The sequence below is a fragment of the Olea europaea genome, chromosome 18 (genome assembly GCF_002742605.1).
Source record: "Olea europaea var. sylvestris chromosome 18, O_europaea_v1, whole genome shotgun sequence".
NCBI lineage: Eukaryota > Viridiplantae > Streptophyta > Magnoliopsida > Lamiales > Oleaceae > Olea > Olea europaea.
This window is the reverse complement of record NC_036254.1, coordinates 17,680,332-17,690,530: the sequence shown is the minus strand read 5'-3', so window position 1 is coordinate 17,690,530 and position 10,199 is coordinate 17,680,332. Positions and strand designations below refer to the sequence as shown.

Genomic DNA, 10,199 nt, shown 5'->3' with positions numbered 1-10,199 from the left:
CTACACTGGTCTTTTTGCTTAAATAGCCTCTATTGGTTAAGAATTGGAGCACAAACAAGTGCTCTGATGTATAATAGATAGCTTTTTGTATTCTGCATTCTTACACATTCTTTACTTGTCTTTCTCTTGTAGGCTGAAAGCACTGATAGCTATCCCGAAGGTGCAGCCGCGATTTGCCATTGCCATTTGGAAGAAATATCCCCCAATGAAATCTCGTTTGAGCGTTTACATGGATCCTAGTAAATCGGTGTGTCATATGTAAATGAGATATACCGTTCTTTGCTCTACTTTTTGGTGTGACATTTTTCTCTTTGAATCTGTTACCAACAGATCATCTCATGCTTGTTAATTGAATGCATGGTTGCAGGTTTAGTACTTATGTTTTCAGATTCTGTACTTGGAATAAATATCAAAGGCTTAAGAATAAGTAATGCATAAACTAAAAAAAAAAAAAGGTTGAACCCCAACCTTAAGGGCCCCCACCGACCCTGCCCTGGGCCATCGTGGAGGAGGTAAATCGCAGGATGTGCCTCCCAGGAGCCAGGGTGGAGAGCACATGGATAGGCCAAGGCTGTTAACCCATATGGTAACTCCCGCTTGCAACAAAGTCAATTCCACATTGCGGGGAATCGAACTCTGCACACTGTCGCGCTGAGCCCTATCTGCCCTCCCCTTTGCCACTGGGAGATATGCCCTGGGGGCATATAAGTAATGCATAAACTAGGTTCTTGATCTGACTGTTATAGAAGCATACAGGAAAAATTTTAAAAAAAAAATGACTTGCCTGTCTCCCCTTTTCACTGTTTTCCCGGTATCTAGAGGTTCCTAGAACCGAATGAAGCTTTTTTTCCCTTATTCTTTTGCTAGAAAACAGAGTTCCAGTTGTGTAACATGAGGTCCTAGAACTTCAGAACGTAAAATAAACTTCACTCTGGATTAAATAAAATAAATGAGCACTTGAACTCTTGGTAAAAACAGATTCTTTGACATATATAACTTGTCCATTGTCAAAGATGTGGTGCAAGTATGTATTATTTCAGTTCCACTTTCACTAGGTTTATCTGTTGATTTCACTTGGGACTTCTGTAAGTTGACGAGTCACTCAAAAAGAGGGGCTTGTTTTGTATGTCTTGTTTTAGGTCTAGTTTCCACAAAGTGTATATGTGGATTAGGCGTTATTACCAAGTAGGTAAGCTGTAAGAAATTCTTATAGCAAACAGTCGTGCATTGCTTGCTTTTTCTCTCCTGTACCATATTTGGATCTATCCCTCCAAAGAGCATTATTCTTTTCCTCTCTTAGTTGATTATCTGCTTTGCAACACGGGCACTTCAATTAGAGTAGTGTGTTCGTATTCGACACATGTCAATATTGACACTTATCGGACATTTTACCATAAACATTTTTCTTTTTTTATTAAAATATTATATGTTTTTAACTTAAAGTTATTAGTAAATAACAAATAGATTCTCGTATTTAAAAGAAATTTCAACAAGAAAAATTAATAACAATTATAAAATTAAATTTATATTATGTAGAAGAAGAATTTTAAAGAATTTAATCAATGTGTCGGCTACGTGTCGCGTTAGTATTTTTTTGGAAAATCGCATGTCGTACGTGTTGGACACGTGTCTGTATCAGTGCATTATAGATTGTCGGTTGCTATAGCTTGATGGCAAAACTCATTTTTCCTTGTACTGGTTGATGGCTAACTCAATGCATCAAAGCTACGGAGGCGTTTTTATTTTTGGAAGATTCTTTCCTTTAGTTTTCTTCATGATGCAACTCTGATGTATCTACTAAAATTGTCAGGTGCAGGAGAAAGAATTTCTGTTGAAGGATTTGACGATGGAAGGCTTAACAGTTGGTGATAGTAGATTAGGCGAGATTTGTTCCAAGAGTGTACAGAATTCTACTGGTTCAACATGGAAGCTTTAAAACTGATGATGTTGAGAGTGCAGCTGATTTCTTTAGCCAACACTCTGAATCACAGCGTAGCTACTGGTTATCATCAATCTGTGATGGAAAGGTTGACATTTTTAAAACTTGCAAATCAAGCATTTTGTGATTACAGTTATCATGTCTTGAGCTTTTCTGCCTCGTACCTTTCTTCTTGTATAGTTTTCTTGTATTTCAAAAGTAATTAATAAAGTTGAACTTAATCTGGAACAAACCCTACTTCTCATTTGCTAAAATGGGGAACGTCCAGCAGTAATGCACGATTTTTTGACCGCCAAGTGCATGTATAGAACTAGACCATACGTATAGTATAATGAATAAGCTTTTTAGCATCTATCTTACTAAGCATACCATAAAGATACAAGTCTTGTTCCCACGATTTTGTAACTTTTACGGGGTAAGGGAAAAAGGGAAAATACTTGAGTTGATGCCCCACTGGGTTCTTCCAAAATTAATATAATTGACACAAGCAAAATGTAGACTGGTATTTGATCCTAAAGAAAGATACTGTTATTGCTATGTAGCGGCATGATAATGTGGCATTAATGGGTTGTACCAACCCATTCATGCATCAGCTTCCAACATTATGTTTGAACATGTCATGTTTCAAAGGCCCAGCTTCATGGGACTAAGCCATGCGGCCCATGCCATGCCAGGGATTTTGAAGTGATTAATGCAGAAAATAAATTATGCCAATGTTTGGTTCAACTTAAAATTAGATTTTTAGTAAATTTTAATAAAAGTTGATGAAATGTGTAAAGAAAAATTGATAAAAATCATAGATTCGAAGAAATATGTGGTTGAAAATGAATATTAAAAAATGAGAGTCAAATAAAGGTTACATTAACTTCGTGAATTGAGAAGGATAAAAATCGACGTAAATTGATTGTCTTTACAAATGTTAAGCTTGGTATAAAATTAGAATGGTGAATAATATTTGTAAATTTATTGAAATATGTGGCTAAAATGAAGTTTAAGTTGATTAAAAAAAATAAAAATAGAAACAAAGCTAACCAATTTATTGCCCACGTAGGGCCAGGGTGTTTCATAACCAGACTGTAGTGGGCCCCCACCACTTATGATATTAACATTAGTGGGCTATGCCACTAGATGGGCCATTTGTAAGTGGCAATTGGCTCAACGTCAACTACCAACTTCACTTGGATACGATAAATAAGATGACTCTAAAGTCTAAAGAAGTATTTTTCGAAAAAGTTATTTGGTGTTACTATACTCAAATCTTCCAAAAATCTTTGGTCTTCAAATCAAAGTCACTTCATGGAGCGTGCAAACCGCACTAATATACACATTACTATGGCACGGGTCCATGTTATCCTTGTATATAAATTTCAATAAGCCATTCTCTTTTTCTCAGACCTGCGAGTTTTTGATCATGGAGAGAAGCAAAACATTCCCCTGTTACTCGTCTTTGCACACAGATCAAGCTCGATTCGACTTTGGAGATTGCTCTAAATCGTATAGCTTCAACGGCCCGAGGGACAATCCGGAGATGGAGAGGAGGAAGAGGGTGGCAAGCTATAATATGTATGCCATGGAGGGTAAGCTGAAATCGTCGTTAAGAAATAGTTTTAAATGGATTAAGAGCAAATTCAGAGATGACTACTATGATTCATCGTCGGGCTAGGCCGATAAAAAATCAAGTCTTTTGGTCCTCGTGGAACAAATCAAGTGGCGTTGTTTGTCATAGAAAATTTCTGGTGTTCAAGGATAAGTGTATTCTGTTTTTGGTTTCCCTGAATTGTTGGTCTTGTGAGGATATGTAATATATATGATGATGAATTATGAAACTAGATAGATTTGAATTGCTTTTTGTACATACATTTGTGATTTCCTGGCTAAATATGATCATTTGGTAAATCTAGGAAAACCAGCCAAATTTAGACTAGTACAAACCAGCATTTGCACATAAAAAAGGACAGAAACTTGTTTACATAATCTGTAGATAATTAACAAGGTACCACCAATTCAGTGATAAGAGAATAGCGACATGCCTAGCATATCCAAGGGAAACAGAAATATTCTCCTGCAGCTTAATTATCCTCTAGGCCGAAGAGTCTTGAGATCTTTTCCAGATCAAGATTTCTGAAATCGATGTTGGAGAAGGATCTGCGATGAAGATTTGATTTACTCTCTTCAAGGTGGTTGGCAGCCTCGGTCAAAGACGCCAGTAGGAGAGGATAGTTCTTGATGTTTTTCAGTGCATTAGGATGTGCCTCGGTTTTTGAAGATATGTTAAGCATAGAATGAAAAACTGGAGAAAGCGAATGAGGCAGGGTCTCTTGACTGCTTTGTTTGGTGGTCGTGGAAGTGCTACTCGTACTATTTATCGTGTCTAGGCTTTGGAAGCTATGAGATGTCTGTATTTCCTGGTAAAAAAAATGACGACGAAAATGGTGAGTGGCGACGGAGTTCAGCATTCACATGCATTTTATGTAAAAGAATTCCTCAACGAAATTTGAGCACTTTTTCTTTTTCGTTGTCGATAGCCGATAGGGAAATGTTTGTGCAAGCATCACGAGAAAGTTTAACATGCAGCATAGAGTTAGAAAGAATGCCATAGAAACTCAAAAATGCTTGTGCATAAAATGGAGCCTTACTCTGATATGTTCATGGAACGAGACCTTTCTTCTATAACCTCCATGGTTCTTGCTAGATAGTTGCTGTGCTTTTCCAGTTCTGTTTATACAGGACAGGTAATCATGAATTATTCTCGAGCAAATTAACTATGGCCAAATATGACAAAAGAAGTAAAAAGGTATATACCTGATACTACATATCAATTTGACTTCTGAATTCAGTTTTACTTTTTTATTTTTTATTTTTATTTTTATTTTTTGTAACATGAAAAATCTCAGCACAATAATGCAACGATAATTAGAATTCTGATAAAAAAAGATACGTCGAACTTTAAAGAGATGATGCTACCTTCTTCTATTATTAGACTGGATAGTCTCATCCTCTGTTGTGCTTATCACAGGCAGACCAGAGAGATTACATGCCAATGGACTCGTACAAAAGAACTGTAAACGATAAAACAGTCAGCAAAGGTCAAAAAAATAAAATAAAATAAAATAAAAATCTCCTAGAGTATATCCTGTGTTGCCTTTAGACAGGTATTGACTTCTTTGCAAGGAAAAAGAGGTTATGCTTTAAGTGAAAACTCTTCGAAAGGTGAGAGGATAGAGGAGGAAGATGCTTAGGCACTTCTAAATTCTGTATATCCTTTTGTCATTTAAAGAATTTAAACCTACATTGCTTAAATCTTAGACGGTTGATTAAACAGGATACTATTTCTTGATTATAACAGAAGCCTGAAGAGTGTTCATCATTTTGCGATTTCAGTTGTTTTTCCATTTTCAATCTAGTTTAGAATTTATTAGTGCAGTGAATGTTCTTCCTTTCTGTAACTCACCTCATTTTCTAGAGCAGAAGCAGCAGTGCCACGATGTGCAGGATCTAAAGCTAGAAGTCTGCCCAAAAGACCAAATGCTGAGTCGGGGAAACCTGGAAAGGTTTCCTTGAAACATGGTTTATAATGCTGTGGAGGGCGAAATGTTGTTGGTGGCTTCAATTTTTTCCAATAGTGCTCGGGGGGCGAACCACAAAGCTTGAATATCTTATGAAGCTGTTCAATCTGAATACACAAAGTGCTTAATAAGGTTCTTGAATAGACACTAACTGTATGTTTTACTCTTTAGTATTACAAATAATACTGCTTAGATTTTAGCTAGCAGCAGCACAAGTACTTAAAGAAGGTGTTACCTCGTTCCTGCCCGGCATAATTGGTCGTCCCTCAAACATCTCTGCTAAAAGGCATCCTGCACTCCACAGATCAATGCCAACCCCATAATCTGTAGAGCCTAGTAGTAGTTCTGGGGCTCTATACCATAATGTGACAACTCGGCTCGTGAGAGCAGGTTTTGCTCTGTTTTTGTAAAAATTAGCTAGCCCAAAATCAGCAATCTTGAGCACCCCATTCCTATCAATCAACAAATTAGATCCTTTTATGTCCCGGTGCAAAATTTCCCTCTCGTGGCAATGCTGAAGACCTGAGAGCAGCTGCTGCATATAACACTTGACCTACACACATTCAGGAGCTCAATTCCATTATTCAATCTAAAGTGACTTAATATCTGTTAAAACTTAAAATCATTCATGTAGCGTCAAAAACAGTATTCGTGTAGTGAACCCCAAATTTATTGAAAGTAAGGCTTAGTTTTATCTTATAATATCAATCAAATTGAATGAGATGTTGAGTTTCTTAACATGTGCTAAATTTTTCTTGTTTGAATTTTAATGACAGAAATCTAAACTGAAATTTTATTCAAAAGTGGAGGATAAAATTCGACCTGAGGTGCAGTAAGCCTTCTCTCTGATCGTGAGATGACTTTAGCCAAATCTGATGGCATAAAATCAAATACTAGATAAAGACTGTACTGCATTCTTGATGTGGCTATTCCTTCAAGCTTAATAATATTCGGATGGTCAAGGTGCTTCAACATTATGATCTCTCTTGCCATAAATTTTACACTTTCAGGCTCTGATGTATCGAAACGAACCTTCTTTAAGGCAACCACCTTACCAGAGAACTTATGCCGAGCTTTATACACGTTGCTATACGTTCCATGGCCTACCTGCAAGGTAAGAAGCACTTGATAAAGAGGCACACAGAGAGAATTTCTTCTCAATTCAAGAGTACCCTTTGTTGGTTTCAAAGAGGTACATAGTTGGTAAAAGTCCTGTTATGAATTGATTGTAAGATAATGGCAATAATAAAATAAGCAAGAACAAAATAAGATAACCAAGATTTATGTGGAAACCTAAGATGGGAAAAAATAACGGGCAAAGAAGAAAAATCCACCATAATTAATAGTAATTGTGTTTACAACAAGATCTCAATACTCTCAATTAAGATCTAAAACTCTCAAGATGTTGTATGAATATTATAAAAACAATAAAAGCCGTAACTTATATATATGAAACCATAGAAGTCAAGTCGTAAATAAATAGGAGTTCAAAAACACATCAAAATTAGAAATAGGCCTGGGTTGGATAACCTTGTTGCTCGAGCGACAGGCGGGTGACGAGTCTCTATAGAAAATATTTAGGTGCTGCTCGAGCGGCTAGCTAGCAAAAATGCAGTGACTTTTCTTTTCGATCCATAATTTTGATCTTTTCAAGACTACTTCAACTAGGACTCTAATACTCACTAGAATTTATGTCACATTATAACAAATCTCCACCTTAAACCAAATTCCAATGCAAGAAATTTCAAAAACACATCTCCAAAGTAAACACATTCTCCCTCTTCCAAACAATCCCCAATGTGCTATATCAATAACAAACACAAACTAAGTTCAACCAATGCTCAAACTTAGCAATGGGTAGTAGTTTTGTCATCACATCAGCAGGATTATCCTTGGTATCAACCTTATTCACTACAATATCACCACAAGCAATCACTTCACTCACAAAATGATACCTCATGTCAATGTGCTTAGCCCTCTCATGGAACATCTGATCTTTAGTTATAAAAATGGCACCCTGGCTCTCACAATATACTGTAAAAATTTGTAAATCTTTATTCATTTTACCAATTAATCCTCTTAACCACAAACCTCCTTACATGCCTCAATATGATCATGCACTTTATTTCTATTGTAGACAAAGCTACTGTATTTTCTAAAATAGCTTTCCAGCTGATAGCATACCTCCAAGGGTAAACACATACCCTGTAAGTGATCTCCTCTTATCAAAATTCCCTGCATAATCTGAATCTACATACCTAATGACTCTATCTGTATTTCTGCTAAAATGGAAGCAAGCATTAGTAGAACCCTTTAAAAATCTGAATATTCATTGCACTGCTTTCCAATATTCCTTGCCAAGATTTGTTTTGTACTTACTAACTATGCTGAATGTATGTGCCAAATCTGGTCTTGTACAAATCATAGTATACAGAAGTGAACCAAATGCACTGCAATAAAGAACTCGAGATATATAATCAATGTCTTCATCTGATTAAAGACACAATCCAGATGATAATTTGAAGTTAGCAACCAATGGAGTACGACAGCCTTAGCATTCAACATATTGACCTTTGAAGCATCTTCTCAATTACCCCTTCTGACTCAAATACAATCTGCCAGCCTTTCTATCTCTCAAAATTTTCATACTAAGAATTTTCTTTGCTGCACCCAAATCTTTCATCTCAAATTCTTTACTAGGTTGAGATTTCACATTTCTAACCTCTGCTTGTCATTGGCTGCAATGAGCATATCATCAACATATAATAGCAAATATGTGATCGATCTACCATCTTTCTTTCTGAAGTACATACAACTGTCATAATTACTTCTAATGAAACTATGAGTAGTCATGAATGAATCGAACCTTTCATACTACTGCCTCAGTGATTGCTTTAATTTATACAGGGACTTCTTGAACAAGCACACATAATCTTCTTTAGCAGAGACTATGAAACCCGTTGGTTGTTTTGCATGTAAATATTTTCTTCAAGTTCTCTATGCAAGAATGCTGTCCTGACATCCATCTACTCAAGTTCCAAATCATTTTTTTCTATAATCCCAAGTAAAGCTCGAATTGAACTATACTTTACAATAGGCGAGAACAGATCTGTGAAGTTAACACTTGAAATTTGATTGTAGCTCTTTGCTACCAATCTGGCCTTATACCTAGTATCTTCAATCTCTAATATTTCTTCCTTCCTTTTGATCACCTATTTGTAACGTACAACCCTTTTATCCTTAGATAATTTCGCCAAGTCCTAAGTATTATTTTCATTCAATGACTCCATATCCTCCTACATAGTAATCAACCATCTGCTAGAATCACAGCAACTAACTACATCTGAATACGTAGAAGGCTCCTCAATGGAATTAGTATCTTGAGCCACATTCAATACATAAGCTGCTAAATAAGCCTTTTCGTATTTCTGTGGAGGTCTAATTTGTCTACGAGGTCTATTTTTAGCAATTGAATACTGTGGTGTCGGCAAAATATTACTGTCTATCAATTCTGAACTAGACTGCTCTATAGTATATTGTTTTGAATCTTCTGATTGTTCCATGGACCAATTTCCAACTTCACGTGCGTTAAGTGATTTCGTTCCTCTATTTTATCAGAATCTGCAAGGTGAATTGTGAACCATAGTTAGTTCATGAAATATTATATCTCTACTAACCACTACATTTCTTGTCTAAAGACATCACAATTTATACCCATTCATATCTGATTTATATCCAAGAAAGATACACTTTCTAGATCTAAGTTCCAACTTTTCATTATCCACATGACCATAAGAAGGACACCAAAAAATCTTCAAACCAGAATGACAAGAAAGTTTACCAGACCGTACATCTTCTATTGTCTTTTACTCAATGATAGTTGAGGGTGAGTGATTAGAAAACAAGCTATGGTAATAGCTTCAGCCCAAAAAGTCTTAGGCAATTCAGAATTTAAAAGCATACAATGAACATTTTCCATCAAAGTTCTATTAATCCATTCTACCATACTATTCTGTTGAGGAGTTCCGAGCATTGTCAAGTGTCTCAAGATGCCTTCAGCCCTACGAAGCTATTGAATTCATCTGAACAAAACTCCAATATATTATCTGTGCATAGAAATTTAACCTGCTGTCCAGTCTGCTTTTCTATCATTGTTTTCTATTTCTTAAAGGTTTTAAACACATCACTCTTCTGTTTCAAGAAGAATACCCAAACTTTGTTGGAGAAATTATCAATCACTGTCAATAGATAATAAGCACCTCCTCTTGAAGGTACTCTAGTCGGTCCATAAAGATCTAAATAGATATATTCAAGTGTTCCATTCGTATTGTATCTTCTTATAGTGAATCCGACTCTTTTCTGTTTTCCAAAGACGTAATGCTCACAAAACTTTGTCTTACTGATCTTCTACCCATTAAGAAGTCCCTTCCCACTCAATTCTGTCGTATCATTCTCTCTCATAGGCCTAAATTGTATATTCCAAAGTTTAGAAACTTCCTCATCAGTCAAAGAAAAAGTAGGAACTGCTGTATCTCCTGTAACTGTAAAACCCTGAAAAATGTACAACTGTGTAGACTTTTCTACCCCTTCATGATAACAAGAGCACCCCGACTCACTTTCAAAACTCTACATTCACCAGTTTATATATGACCAAAGTGTACTCAAAGATATGAGATTCGCTTCAGTTCTGGAAC

At 36.1% G+C, this 10,199-nt stretch overlaps 1 protein-coding gene across 1 annotated transcript; it reads right to left on the bottom strand.

The window, feature by feature from the left end:
• Window positions 1-3,190: 3,190 nt before the first annotated feature.
• On the bottom strand, window positions 3,191-8,188 carry LOC111366814 (probable serine/threonine-protein kinase At1g54610). The gene is made up of 10 exons (XM_022987510.1): window positions 8,110-8,188; window positions 7,938-7,995; window positions 7,690-7,826; window positions 7,325-7,539; window positions 6,328-6,612; window positions 5,741-6,058; window positions 5,391-5,612; window positions 4,904-4,998; window positions 4,576-4,654; window positions 3,191-4,344 (listed from the first exon to the last, which is right to left on the bottom strand). The coding sequence occupies exons 1-10, from the start codon at window positions 8,186-8,188 to the stop codon at window positions 4,009-4,011; spliced, it is 1,824 nt and encodes a 607-aa protein (XP_022843278.1). The 3' UTR covers window positions 3,191-4,008.
• Between the last annotated feature and the right edge of the window lie 2,011 nt (window positions 8,189-10,199).